Here is a 13,613-nt window from a genome sequence, read left to right as displayed (position 1 = left end):
TAGACGGCCGAATGTCTCGGCCGTGTCTTGGCGATGGAATATACCGTTGGACCGAGGCAATGAATGTGAAGAATTAATAAAAATACATTACATATGAAACAATTTGGTCTGTAATCTATACACTGGTTCTGTTGCGCGTTATGCTTAATCCTTCTTCTCTTGATCCCCTGGCTCTTCATTCTTCTTCACCTGTTGGATGAGCGTGACACCTGCTAATTCACTAGCACCGTCATGGACCTGCTTCGTCCAAAATGGATCTCTCTCCATCACCAAAACCGACTTGCGTCGCTCGCGGTGCGCTTCACGTACAGCTAGTCCAGACTGCTGTTTCTTCGTCTCCAGCTCTTGAAGATATTTAACGCGGTTCGCATAGCGCTGATTATAATCTTCTCGAATGCGCTCAGAGCCGATTTGTTGAAGAACGAAGCGGACAAGAGATCGGAGAAGAAGAAGAACGTGTTCGCTGATGAAAACGGTAACGGGGAGAGTAGCCCAGCTCCCCATTGTATTGCCGACTTTGTCGACGCTGAAAAGATGCACAATTGCTGCGGTGCAGATACTTCCGAGCCAGGTTAACGCCTCGAGGGAGTAGATCCAAGGGCCGATTCCACCTGAGCGAACCGGTGCGGGGCGCTGATGCTCCAGTGAGATCTTTGCGAAATCAGATCGTAGCTCAATCCAATTGTTGATGAGAAAGCCCATTGGGATAATCGGCCAGACTGGCGAGAATAGCGCGAGATATCCGAACTGAAGAACGATTTCTGCAATGTCATCCTGGACGTTGTACTTTGGAAGAATCGCCTCGTTTCGAACCCGTGATAGGAAAGCTGTTTCTTCAGGATCATCTTTCACCACCGCAAGAAGCATATCGCCCTTTGATCGCGCCCTGCGATAATCTCGATACCAATCAGAGAATTTATGCTTCAACATCGGGACGATGTTCTCTTCGAAGAAACCTGATAGTTGGCCTGTGACCGTTAAAGCTATGACTTCGTTTCTCAACCTATCAGCGTCAAGATGGAACGGCTGATGAACGAATTTCTTGCCGACGCTGGCAAATGCAGCTGATAGAAAATTTTCAAGTTTGGGGACGACTGTCCCGCCGAAGGGGATGTAGATAAAGGCTGTGAGGAAAATGGGGAGGTAGTTGGTGAACATATTGAGGACAAAGACTTTTTGGGTGAGTGACATTTCATGCAGATCGGCGGTGCGATGGTTTTCGAACTCGGTCATCCATTCTGCTGCGTCTTCAAGGGCTGAGGTGATGTAAGGGAGAGATACAGCCAGGAGAATAGTTGGAAGATATTCCTGCTTAAATTAGATAACTTACAAGGTTGTTAGTGAGAATAGTGACCTACCAAGTAATCCTTATACGGCCCAGCATACGTCTCCGAGATCAAAATCTCAATAGTAAACACCGCAATGATAGTAATCCCCAGCGCCAAAAACGCCACTATCAAGAACGGAATCTGCAACAACTGCCTCACGACCTTCTTCCATCTAGGAAAGTAGTAGTGTTTCCGCCCGCCTTCATCAACATACTCATAGTCATACTTGAACTGCGGTCTGTTGACCTTGACGTGTTGAATGCCCTTGACGTTCCAGCGGAGACTAAGATCGAGTTCTTGAATCTTCCAGTACTCGAGGAACACGGTGCACCACACGCTGGTGAGGATGCCGTAGGCGAGGGAGTAGCGTGGAAGCCAGAGCCATGCGATGACGCCTGTTATGGCGGGGAAGGTGAGGAAGAGAAGATAGGCTTGGATGAAAGCAAAGTAAAAAGCGACCTGGGGTTGTCAGTACATGTTTATACAGATGGGTGAAAGGGGGCGTACTTTTGAGCCGTGAAGGTTGCGAATCTGATCAATATCCTCGTTCGACAAGAAAAACTTTCTGCTCAGATACTTGAGCAACGACTGATTGACCTTGGAATTATGAATAGGAAATATCGCCTTGACGTTCTCCCACTTCCCTGTCCCGGGGGTGATGCCCGCACCACCAAGATCCTTGGACCAGTTGACGATATGATGAACCGAAAGAATATCCTCTGCCTCATAAGCTCCATCAACGACTGTGTTCTTATCACCGCCAGGGTGATTCGGCGTGATGCCGTATAGCCAGTCCTTAACCCTGCTGTCTCTGTTAATAAAGTCCTGTTCCAGTTTTGAACAAGTACTTGCCTGGACTTGTAGACAGCGTTGCCGAGGAGTTCGCGGGGTGCTTTGGCGAATACAAGGAGGGATTGCTCATAGCCCGCTCTGACTTCAACGTCGAAACCAGTTTCTTCCAGGTCTGCCACTAGGGTCTTGAACTCTTTGATAGCCGTATCATGATCTGCCCGAATCAGCACCTCATCACATCTCGTTTCTCACTCGTTTCTCAAAACTCACCCGTCTCGCCGAAGTCGTACAGAACGACATACTTGTCGTTGTACGTCGTCTTATCCTCGAACCCCATACTCGGCATCTTCCAGCCTATAAGATCCCTGTGCTTTCCCCGTCGGTCTAGTCAAGCAATACCCCTTGCGCGACGGAACATACCAAGAAACAAACAGACAGTAAACGACAGCGCTATCAAGGCTGTGTAGAGAAGTGAATGAATGTGTTTGATGCAAAGAAAAAGGTGAAAAAGACACGTTTGGGGCGCTCCAATACACGTCAGCTGGGTCCACTTGGCCAAGAGTGTTGAGCCGGATTGGGCGGCTAAGTCGGCACGAGGTTTCTTGGTGTTTTGGCCCCCTTGGCGATAAAGTTTCTGTAGGTGATTTTGCACTGCCTCGCTGGTGATGGAGTGTGTAATTTTAGGGGTCTTGGATTCATTGGTTCTTGCGTATTGAGATCGGATCTACAGGAGCCGTGAGGCTTGGATGTTTTTGGTAATGAAACAATTGACTGTGATTTTCGTATTGATAATTTCGGGTTTTGTGCATCTTAATTATCGTCGTCATCTTACCACTCGGCGGTCATCTGCCAAGAAGGTCGTGGAGTGCTATCTTATCGCTGGTAAGATAGTCAACTGCGAGAATGGCCAAGATGCAAACAATTGCGATTCAAAGAAAAAGATTTCTTCTGCGTTGGGTGGCTCCATATCAGTGTTGAGGGTTAATTCGCTTGTATTCAAGGTATTCAAGTGAGACTATTTGAGACGCTTTGTACCTGAGCATGAGCGGTATTCCTGTCAGAGATGAAGTCTTAAACTTCGATGGAACCTCAATATCTTGAAACTATGCTCCAATGAGCGCTTGGTAAAGATATACTGGTATGCCCTCTAGATCCGGTAGATCGGTAGTCCTTAGCCTTGTAGATCCCACCGGTGTTTCGGTCGCAAGGTCACGTTGGCCTGCGTTTGTTCCGGCGGATCAACGGTGGGCCTTACGCAGCGACTTGTTTAAGCTGAGCCATGGATTAAGCAACCCAAGGCGTGTGATCTACTGGATAATTGCAATATGTTGATTCGTCTTCTTAAAAGCCTAGATACACCCATCGCTATGCCTGGAGCCGTGGACCCTGAACCCGAATTTAAAGGGATGCGCCTCTAGCAAGATCCAATGGAACGATGGCAGTGACTGAAAATGAATAGAATGCGATGCGAGAACCGCCAGAATAATACAGTCACATCACGAGATGGAACCACAAGTCACCGATCAATCAGATCATTGTCCTTTTCCCAACATCAAGCCATGGAAATTGCCGAGGTGATATCATGTCAGTCACTTCCATCCAATCCCCCAAAGTCACACGATGGCACACGAGCAGCTGAACACCAACAGGAAAAAGATAAGCATTTCGCGATGTCATCATGCGGAAATTAAGCATTTCAACGTATCGGGACGAAGCGTTCAGACGCTCAAACGTAATGATGGTTGCCAGCCACGGTATGCGATACAAAAGTGTACATACATATAACGAGACTTGTGGCAGAATGAGATGTTGTCACGGCGCCATTTGCACTGTGATGATGAGGGGTCTCGAGATTGTCGTCCAACGTTACCATTTTGACCCCGCGATGGTTCAACATGACGTTGCTCAGCATCATATCATCGTGAGGTATGGGAGGGATGATGACACGAGGGACGAGAGCGGGAGTTATATGAAGCTGCCATCCCAGCACCGTACTGTCGCTCCAGACTGGAACTAAACACCAAGAGAAGAATTAAACATATCACAATACAGCAAGACAAGAAAATCATGTCGGAGAGAAGACATTCTGGCCCAAAGGCCCCAACTGGTCTCAATGATGAGACGGCCGAAGAGGTCCACGACATCATGCACCAGGCCGAAGTGGAAGAGCAAAAGGTAAGTCGCTGTCATGAATTGAATGTACATACTAATAAGTAATAGATGCACGGAAAAGATGCGCTGTGTCAGGATGATGTTGGGCCAAGTGAGGAGGGAGAACAAAAAAAGCAGTCGGTGATGGGCAAGGTTAAAGAGGCACTGAATCTGGGCAAATAAATGCTGCGACAACCAAGGTACTTGACGATGGGAATACTTTCTTATGTCGGTGTTGATACCAAATTGTTACATTAATTGATCCTAAGTTATTTATCGGCGATGCGGAATTAATTACTCAATTGAAAGGGTATAAAACAAAACACTAGGGGTATCTTGACATTATCATCCTCCGCCATCATCAGCAATACGCATCACATCCCAAGAACAAGACGCGCCGAAAACAAAACAACAATCGCCAACATCATACCACCTGGGCTGTTCAACGCCATCGCGCCGTCCTCATCCACTGGCTTCCCATCAGCAGCGCTCACCTTCTCTCCACTAGGATACCGAATATTAACAACAGCCTCCCCCTTCAACTCATCCGGCACGCCCATCGTATGCGGACACTTGGCCTGGTTCTGCGCCGGATAATCCAACTCACACGTCTCGTCATGTCCAAGCGTACATATCGAGTCGAGAATGTTATAAAGAACGTAATTATCGCCCACCCACGTACTCTCATTCCGATCGAGGCACGATGTCAAAAAGTTCATGCTATTCGCTGCGCTAAGCGGGAGCCTGCTCTTCTTTGTATGTATTAAATCGGAGCACTTGGATGCGTCGACGTTGGAGTATGTCATCTCGACGGGACCGCCGGCCGTGGGCTTGTCGGTGGCAGAGTAGCCTGTATAGAGGTAATTCCACGCATCGTAGCTAACGTCGTAGGCACCCTGTGATTGATCCACGCGGAGGAGGTGCACGGTGCGGTCCTGGTACGTGAGCGCGATGCAGATGTTGTTGCAGTCGACCGAATACGGCCAGTAGGCGATGCGATTCGTGTTGACCTGGTGATATTAGCCCGATTGAATGGACGAAGCGATGGGTTTAATGTCGCGTACTTTGCACCCGAGGACGCCAATTGACGAGGAGTAACTATCATGCGGCGTCGCCCAAACCGTGCCGCCGTCTGACTTGCGCGCGGAGGATAGAGCGACGAGGGAGTGGACGAGCAGCGAGAGCCGCAGCATTTTTGAGGGAGTGAACACGCCTGACGTAGGGCGAGAGGAATGAGTGTGATTGAAGGCATTTTCTTTTGCGACAGCCACGCGAGGAAACGGGGGGAGTATTAGGGGTCTGGGGGGAGGGAATTGGACCTGATCTTTACTGCATTGAGATTAAGCATTGATTACGGGCATGGCATTAGGCTGTTTTGGGGATGATATGGCGAGAGGGGACAGGGGTTGGAATGAGTTGTTTTTTTTTTCTTGATCTCGGCACTTCGGGAGTGGATTGAGCAGTGGCCATTTACGATGTGCATTGTGAGGAGGTTCACTCAGTTGCAATAATCATATGAAGCATATTAAGGTGAATCATAGAGAGTTGGTGAAATGTCCCGATTGTTCAGTTACTAGCAATGCGACACTATAGAGTACTGACTTGACCAAAAACACAAATGATCCTCTCACCCACGGACCAACCGCTCCCTCCACAAAACATGACAGTTTCAAGCCCCGTATCTCGCATCATGATCCCCCATCCAAGCCCACCTCCACAAAATACCCCTCTTGGCAGGGCTGAGCTACAGAAAGAAAAACCCGACTAATACGCGTTGACGTCGACGCCGCAGAAATGCTGTTTTAGTCTCGGGACATGATCCCTCGTTTAGACCGTGTTCGTGATGCCAAGATGGGGGCCATTTCAGATATTCTGCCTATATAAACCTGCGAGCAATTACCCCAAGTATTGTTCCTGTTCAAAGCATCTTAGTTCAGTGCATCGCACACAATGACTCGTCTCTATAATTTCATCGCCTTTCTCATACCTTCTGTTCTTGCTGGCTCTGTGCCCAAGACTTGCAAGGCGTACCCTGGGTCGTCTGACTGGCCTTCGCACAAGGCGTGGTCTCGTCTTAATGAGACTTTAGACGGTAGACTGTTTGCGCCTGTTCCTCCTGGGGCTGTTTGCCATAAGGGCTGGCCGTCTTATGACGAAGATACTTGTCCCAAGGTCGCTGAGGCATGGAAGCATTATGATCTTCACACGCAGGATCCTGTCTCGCTTATTTATGATCAGTATTCGAACTGGACTTGTCTTCCGGATGCAAGTTATCCGTGCAGTGGAAGTGGATATCCTGCTTATGTTGTTAATGTTACCAAGGCGGAGGATATCAAGATTGGAGTCGACTTTGGTAAATATTCCACGATTTACCGAGAGCTTTGCTAATGAATGATAGCTCGGAAGAACAACGTCAGACTCATTGTCAAGAACACTGGCCATGACTACATGGGCCGCTCCATTGCCCCAGGTTCTCTCTCCCTCTGGACGCACCATCTCAAGGACATAACCTACCACAAAGGCGCCTTTAAACTTTACAACTCCAAGACCGTCCTTACCGGGGATGCTGTTACTGCCGGTGCGGGAACCCAGATGTATGACCTCTACACCATGCTGGATAAGTTTGGCCGTGTAGTCGTTGGCGGCGGCGGAAAGACTGTCGGTCTCGGAGGCTACGTCACCGGCGGTGGTCATTCACTCCTATCAACTAAACATGGTCTTGCAGTTGATCAGGTCCTCCAGATGACAATGGTCACACCATCTGGGAAGATTCTGACTGTTAATGAAGATAGCCATCCCGACCTCTTCTGGGCAATGCGAGGAGTAAGTCAGCTACCATTCAACTACCCATCTATACTACCCATTTACCACCCATTTATACCACTCATTCTTACTACCCATTCTTACTACCCATTATACTAACAATATAGGGCGGCGGCTCAACCTTTGGCATTCTCACATCTATAACCATGAAAGTCTACAAAACCCCCAAAATCACCGCATCAGCCTTCACAATCGGAACATCCGCCGTCGCACCCTTCAAATACGACCTCCTCGCCTACATCCTCTCCCAATTCCCCTCTTTATCCGACGCTGGTCTTTCAGGCTATACAAACCTCAGCCCCCAAACACCCAACCCCGCCGGCGGCACCGACCAAGTAGCGGGCATTCAAGGTGTCTTTGCGGCACAGGACGTTGATGACCCAGATTACATTCTCAAGCTGTTCAAGCCGATTAATGATACTATTCAGAAGCGGTGGCCGGGGGCTGTGCAGTTTAGCGCTACGAGGGAAGAGTATGGCTCGTTTTTGGAGTGGTATGATGTTTATTTTGATCAGGGCGCTGCGGGGGTGACGCTGTATCTTGCTTCGAGATTGTTGGGGAGGGAGGCGCTGGGTGATAAGAAGTTTAAGGGGGCGTTGGAGGAGAGTTTAGATGCTGCCGGGGGGTTGACGGTTCATTTGATCGCTGGGAAGGGTGTTAGGGATGCGAAGCCTAGAGGGGGGAGTACAGCTGTCAACCCGGGATGGAGGGAAAGTTATATTCACGCGAGTAAGTTGAAGAACCTTGGCTTTCACCTTGAACTTTACTGACCAGTATATCAGTATCTGGAGAGTCCTTTGAGCCTTTCAACAAGACTTCTGAAGCTGAGGCCGTCAAGAGGTTGAATGCCTCCATGGAGCCATTCCGCAAACTGTCCCCGGATACAGGTGCTTATATCAACGAGGTAAGACTTTCTACACTACTAGATAGAATGCTTGATTAACATGCACTAGGCTCTTCTTTTCGAGCCAGACTGGCAGCATGCCTTTTGGGGTAAGAAATACGAGAAACTTTTATCGATCAAGGGGAGCATTGATCCTGGTGACGTTTTATGGTGCTTCCCTTGTGTCGGAAGTGAGAAGTGGCAACAGATCGATAATGGCCGTCTGTGCCGAGTCAAATGAGTCTGCGATAAGAACATCGGCAAGGGCTGCAAACTGAGTGGAGTTGAGTTGATACCGATGAACTATGTATATGGCCAGCAATAGCTTATGTCTACAACTTTGGTTCGCAAACAGCGATGAACGGTGAAATGACGCCTAAAAGAAATTAGCAATGCAATTAGTAGATATTTACATAACTTACTGCTCAAGAAAAGCCTTCCAGTCTTAACATCATGCACAACCGTCGTAGCAGCGGGCAAAACCTCTCCCTTCGCATCCTCAAGCACTTTCTCAACAACATACTCCCCCTCAACTCTCCTAACTCTCAACACAGCACTAGGCGGACGAGCATTATACGGGTCATCATACGCCTTGAAGATCTCAACGCCTATAGGAAATGCAGCGATCCAGATATCACCATTCTCATCGATCGATGCATTATCAACTCCATAGCCTAGATTAACTTCATCAATCTTTTCGAGATCTTTGTTAGGAAGAATGTGGTAGATGTATAAACGACCTGTTATGGAGTCAGGAAGATAGAGTATATTTTCTTTTATGACGAGACCGTTTGGGAATTGGAGGTTTGGTGCAACCGTTTTGCAGGATTGAGTATCGCAGAAGGTTACGTCGGAGAAGCCTAGAATCATGGACAAATGATGCCGCTGTCTTGTTAGTATGAGCTATAAAATAGGCATTGGATTCTTTACCCAGCCGAATTTATAGGGGCCGTGATCATTGCTGATATAAAACGATTTATCATTCATCGCCGCAACACGGTTTGGAGTGGCAATTCCATGGTTAGCATAGGTCCGAACATGCTTCATCTCCGTCGCTTGGGGGCCAGTAGCAAAGTGCTCGATAGTCGCGTTTCCACCATGAAAATATTGATCTACCAAGTTTCCGTCTGCGTCGATCGAAGGTCGCAAATTGACGAGGAATAAATCAATATCGCCATTGTCTTGCTCGACGCCTGAGAAGCCAGCGAGGTTGATCAGTCTATCACCAGCTGTACCCTCGAAATCGGGTGTTTTCAGCGACCGGAACGCAAAGCCGTTATCAACAGGCTTATCGATATCCAACGCAACGATAGCGTCGCGCTGCGATCGACCCGAAACATTGCGATACCCAACACTACACGATCATCAATACACTGGAAATTTAAGCTGGATAAAGGCTAACAAACTTTGGCTGCCATTGCCCTCGTGCAAATGGATCCGAGCACGCGAGGAACAATTGGCGCGTGGATTGTGATAAGTACATGTCCTCGCAAGCTTCCAACCGATGATGCACGATTCTACGGCATTGGTAGGGGAAGTCACTGAGCGGTTGGATGGTTCTGTTTATGCCGAAACCAAGCCATATTGCTTCTTTGAGGTAGATCTGGAAGAGGATTGCGAGGAGGGCGGTGGCTGCGATGCTGATTTTGGTGAAGATGGCCATCTTGTGAACGTTGGCTATGATGATTTGAGACGAGAAAATAAAATTAGAACGTGGTTGGATGAAGGATGCGCATCCTGGCCAAGTCAAATAACCGCTGCTGTCATGGTCGGATGAATGCAAGCCGACGGTTTTGGAAGAGTCGTGGATGCATTGGAGTCACATCTTCAATTCAGCATCAATTCGTCCCAGTTCATCAACCAAGTATCACATCACCAAATCAATCAAGGCTGTCATAAAAATTCAATGTCGTATAAATACATCCAAGCGATGTAAATATCCAATCTAAGAATAATACGCTTCTAGAAGCAAGATACAAAATGAAAGGGAATAATTATCATCCCATATCTACCATCGCAAAAAAGTATCTACGCTTCACCTTATTAAATAAGTATTAAATGCCTCTCATCCATTATATCCTTTTTACAGAGCTGCCACAAATGCGCCCACGATAAACGCCGCAAGCGCTGGGACGTTCCACGCGCTCGCCCCGTTGACGATCGCGGGGCTGGTGCCCGTTGGCTCCGAGGGTGTTGAGTCAGCGGGTGTGCCTGTTGGCTTGACGACGGTGGCGACGGTGTTGGGGGGCTGCGCGTAGACATGAGTGGGCTCGTAGGTGTGAAGCTCCTCGAGAGGGTTGCCGCCGGTAGGCTTAGAAGCGGTGCCAGTGGGCTCAGGGTAGTCCTGTGTAGCGTGGCCCTTGGTGGGTTGCTCATAGCCTGGCTTGGTGTAGTGGCCTGTGAAAGTACCGTTGTTGTGATGGTTAGAACCAGGAGGTCCGCAGGTAGTGCAGTGGCCGGGAATAGGAGTGGGCTTGGGCGCCTTGACGACCGACGTGATGGTGACGGTGCGGTATCCCTTGGTGGTAGCCTCCTTGCAGCCAAAGTTTCCAAAGCCACAGTGGATAGCTTCGGGGATGGTGAACACGCCGGTGGGTTGCTCGGGGTTGATGATCTGCGTGTTGTGCACGATCTCGGTGGTGACGTCGCCCTTGTTGCAGGAGCCGGAACCAGGGCAGGATGTAATGGTATACACGCGTGTCGATGTGAGGGTCGATTTGACGGGACCCTTGGTGGGTTGAGGAGCAATGCCTGTAGCCTCGGAGCCGGGGCAGTATGTTGTGAGAGAAGTGATAATCTCGGTGGTGACTTGGCCGACGGGGCAGTCGGTGACGCTGGGAGGGCAGGCAGTGACCGTGTAGACCTTGCTGGTTGTGACGGTGGAAGTGATGGTTGTAGAGGGAGCAGAGGTAGTAGGGAGAACATAAGTGTTGCCAGATCCGCCAGTAGAGGTTGCATTAGGCTTGGAGGTTGTGAAAGTAGTGTTGGAGTAACGAGTAGTGGAGAAGGAAAGGGTAGTATCGGCGGTCGTCTCAACAGAAGAAACAGACTCGGTGACAGACTCAGAAGCAGTCTCGGTGGAAGTAGGAGCTCCAGACGTGGTGGTAGAGTCAGAGCCGCACTCACCAACCAAGTCAGGCACGGCATCGGGACCAGTACCGATAGCAACGAGGTTAGTACCGCAGTCCTCGTTGTTAGCGAGCCAGACATTCCTGTTGTCCCAATCGTACACGACGTAGGCAGCGCGGAGGAAAGTGTCGCCGAGAACGGGGAACTCATCGTCCTGGAAGACGCCGAGAACGCAGCGGTCGTCGTTGTGCCAGATAAAGTCTGCGTAGGGGACCTTGATGACGGTGTTGCCGAACTTGAAGTCGACGGTGCCCTTGAGGTCGGCGACGGAGCAGTCGACGTCGACGTAGGCGCCAGGGGTTCGCTGGGCGGTGGGGAAGGCTGCGACGATCTTGTTGAAGATGGCGCCGGGGAGGGCGCTGACGGTGTATCCGCTGTCGAGGAGGACGGGCTGGCCGTTTGTCTGGGAGAAGATCGCGTCTTCGGAGCCGTCGTCTTGGATGATGCTGATGCCGTCGAGGTGGACCCAGTAACTGGTATTGTTAGACAGGCGCTTGTTACAATTGAGCGCGCGGGGGACTTACCGGGTGAGACCATCGGGGGAGGACTCGGCGGGGATGATGGGGCGCTTCTCAAGACGACCGGTGTATTTCTTGGTGTCGAGACCACCAAAGATGACGGCGCCGCGATCGCTATCGAGGGTGCGAATGTCGAGACTCAATGCGCGGCTCTTGATGAGGCCCTGCTTGACCATGCTGTCAATCACGAGGGGGTACGGCGCATCCCAACCATTCAGATCAGGCGCAGCGCCCATGATACCAACGCTGGTAAAAGAACTATCGTATGCGACACCGAAAACTTGGTTACGAATATTCGCAGCTAAATCTCGTCAGCACAAAAACCCCCCATGTCTCAGCGAGGAATGCTAGTCTCACATCCAACGACAACATGGTCGTAGCCATAGTTCCAATAAGCATACCCAGTGCCGTAGACGACACCGCCAGTAGTGTTGAGGTTAACCCAAGTGCTACTCTCGCCGAAATGACCAAAGGATTCGCAAAACGCGGGCTGCTGCGCCTTGGAGCACACGGGGTTGACCCAGAGCTCTGCGGAGCCCGTGTCCAGATTGACGGTGACTTTCTGCCCCGGCGTGCCGAGCTCAACGTCAATACTGTAGAAGAAACCGTTCTGCTGGCTCTCGAGGGCGACTTCGTTCTGGCGCTTGGTTACGCCTTTTACGACGGGTGCGCCGGTGGAAACCTTGAGGGGGAAGCGGATAAGGCCATCTTCTGCGGGAGCGACAGCGTGAACCAGCGCGGGGGCCGCGAAGGCGAGGAAAAGAGCGGACAACATCTCAGCAAATCAATTGAGACGTTTTGATAATCGGGAATAGAGAGAGAAAAAAAAGAGACAGGGGAAGGAAATAAGATGGGAATTTGTTAACCCGGCGTAGAGAGTGACCGGGGAAACGAAACAATTATAACCACCAAAGAAGATGGTGAATTGGAAGAGAGGTTGGAAGAACTAAAAATGGAGAGGGCGGGAATTTTCTGTGTTGGTGCTGTTTCTATATAAAACCCAAGCTGCAGATGCACTACAGCATGCAGAGCTAAGGGGCCTTGTCTTGGATGATCTGTGCCTGGCGCTAAGGAGGGAGGGGGGGCCTCGTGTAGCGCCAGGTCGTTACAAGCGGATTCTCAAGTTAAGATGACGTGGAAAGCAAAAAAGAGGGGAAATAGAGAAAGATAAAGGATTAAATATTTAATATCTTTGTGGGTATATACAAAGCGCCCTTTGTCAATCTCTCAGCTGAAGGGTTGTTTTATCTGCAGAAGTGATAAATACGAGACTCCCTGATGCGCTGTTCCCTTGTTAGGGGTCACGTCAGCTCCGCAGTTGGTGCGGGCTTAGCGCCTTGCCATTATGAGATTAGCTATCCCCCCCGCCGTCGTATGGAACACACAGTTGATTGAATACGGGGTCTTGTTATTTCCAGATCTCGCCGACTTGAGTTTGAAACAGCGCACGGGAAGGGATGAGCAGCTTTCCCTGAATTAAACGCGTCCCGAGACATTGACACCTCGGATCCCGTGTTTGTCTTGCCTTAGGGTTCACAGTAGAGGTTGGGAATAACGACAGATTTGTTGGTGTACCCGCTGTGCAAAAACGGCGTGCAGCGCCACGTCGACCTTTTCCCGCAAGCTTTGACGAGATGTCACCCTGTCGATGCAAGCCACAATCTGTGGTGCGCCGTTGAGTTACTGGTGCGGGAAAAGGTTATCGCTGGAGGTTTGATTGAGATCAGCGAGTTGGATGGAGGGAAATGCACGGGGTTGGATTGGAGGGTGTTAGACCACTGTAGGCGCAGTTTGTCAATTGACAGGCTTGCTGTAGAGGGATTGGTTGGTGTTTTTGTGCTCGGCCGAGATGGTCGGGAAATGGCGGGGCGGTTGGCGACCTGACGATCCCGAGAGCGCTTTTAACATGAAATGGTAAAGCCGCATTAGCTCAAGGGCATATCTGTGAGGCTCGTATGTTAATTATTTATAAACAAATCAACAGACGTC

At 49.8% G+C, this 13,613-nt stretch overlaps 6 protein-coding genes across 6 annotated transcripts; 2 read left to right on the top strand and 4 right to left on the bottom strand.

The window, feature by feature from the left end:
• Positions 1 to 144: 144 nt before the first annotated feature.
• On the bottom strand, positions 145 to 2,457 carry J7337_011380 (uncharacterized protein; the record flags this gene model as incomplete). Its single annotated transcript, XM_044828929.1, has 5 exons — positions 145 to 1,308; positions 1,359 to 1,787; positions 1,836 to 2,133; positions 2,187 to 2,334; positions 2,391 to 2,457. 5 exons carry the CDS (start codon positions 2,455 to 2,457, stop codon positions 145 to 147), a joined length of 2,106 nt encoding a protein of 701 aa, XP_044675604.1.
• A 1,730-nt stretch (positions 2,458 to 4,187) lies between these two features.
• Positions 4,188 to 4,454, top strand: J7337_011379 (uncharacterized protein; the record flags this gene model as incomplete). The annotated part of the gene is made up of 2 exons (XM_044828928.1): positions 4,188 to 4,295; positions 4,341 to 4,454. The coding sequence occupies 2 exons, from the start codon at positions 4,188 to 4,190 to the stop codon at positions 4,452 to 4,454; spliced, it is 222 nt and encodes a 73-aa protein (XP_044675603.1).
• Positions 4,455 to 4,645: 191 nt separating this feature from the next.
• J7337_011378 (uncharacterized protein) lies at positions 4,646 to 5,464 on the bottom strand (the record flags this gene model as incomplete). The annotated part of the gene is made up of 2 exons (XM_044828927.1): positions 4,646 to 5,281; positions 5,336 to 5,464. 2 exons carry the CDS (start codon positions 5,462 to 5,464, stop codon positions 4,646 to 4,648), a joined length of 765 nt encoding a protein of 254 aa, XP_044675602.1.
• Positions 5,465 to 6,221: 757 nt separating this feature from the next.
• J7337_011377 (uncharacterized protein) lies at positions 6,222 to 8,218 on the top strand (the record flags this gene model as incomplete). Its single annotated transcript, XM_044828926.1, has 5 exons — positions 6,222 to 6,624; positions 6,670 to 7,094; positions 7,202 to 7,823; positions 7,877 to 7,998; positions 8,048 to 8,218. The coding sequence occupies 5 exons, from the start codon at positions 6,222 to 6,224 to the stop codon at positions 8,216 to 8,218; spliced, it is 1,743 nt and encodes a 580-aa protein (XP_044675601.1).
• A 91-nt stretch (positions 8,219 to 8,309) lies between these two features.
• J7337_011376 (uncharacterized protein) lies at positions 8,310 to 9,640 on the bottom strand (the record flags this gene model as incomplete). The annotated part of the gene is made up of 4 exons (XM_044828925.1): positions 8,310 to 8,353; positions 8,400 to 8,862; positions 8,908 to 9,331; positions 9,384 to 9,640. The coding sequence occupies 4 exons, from the start codon at positions 9,638 to 9,640 to the stop codon at positions 8,310 to 8,312; spliced, it is 1,188 nt and encodes a 395-aa protein (XP_044675600.1).
• A 420-nt stretch (positions 9,641 to 10,060) lies between these two features.
• On the bottom strand, positions 10,061 to 12,399 carry J7337_011375 (uncharacterized protein; the record flags this gene model as incomplete). The annotated part of the gene is made up of 3 exons (XM_044828924.1): positions 10,061 to 11,579; positions 11,631 to 11,925; positions 11,982 to 12,399. 3 exons carry the CDS (start codon positions 12,397 to 12,399, stop codon positions 10,061 to 10,063), a joined length of 2,232 nt encoding a protein of 743 aa, XP_044675599.1.
• Between the last annotated feature and the right edge of the window lie 1,214 nt (positions 12,400 to 13,613).

Source organism: Fusarium musae, chromosome 9, assembly GCF_019915245.1.
Source record: "Fusarium musae strain F31 chromosome 9, whole genome shotgun sequence".
Taxonomy (NCBI): Eukaryota; Fungi; Ascomycota; class Sordariomycetes; order Hypocreales; family Nectriaceae; genus Fusarium; species Fusarium musae.
This window is presented reverse-complemented; position numbering and strand designations above follow the sequence as displayed.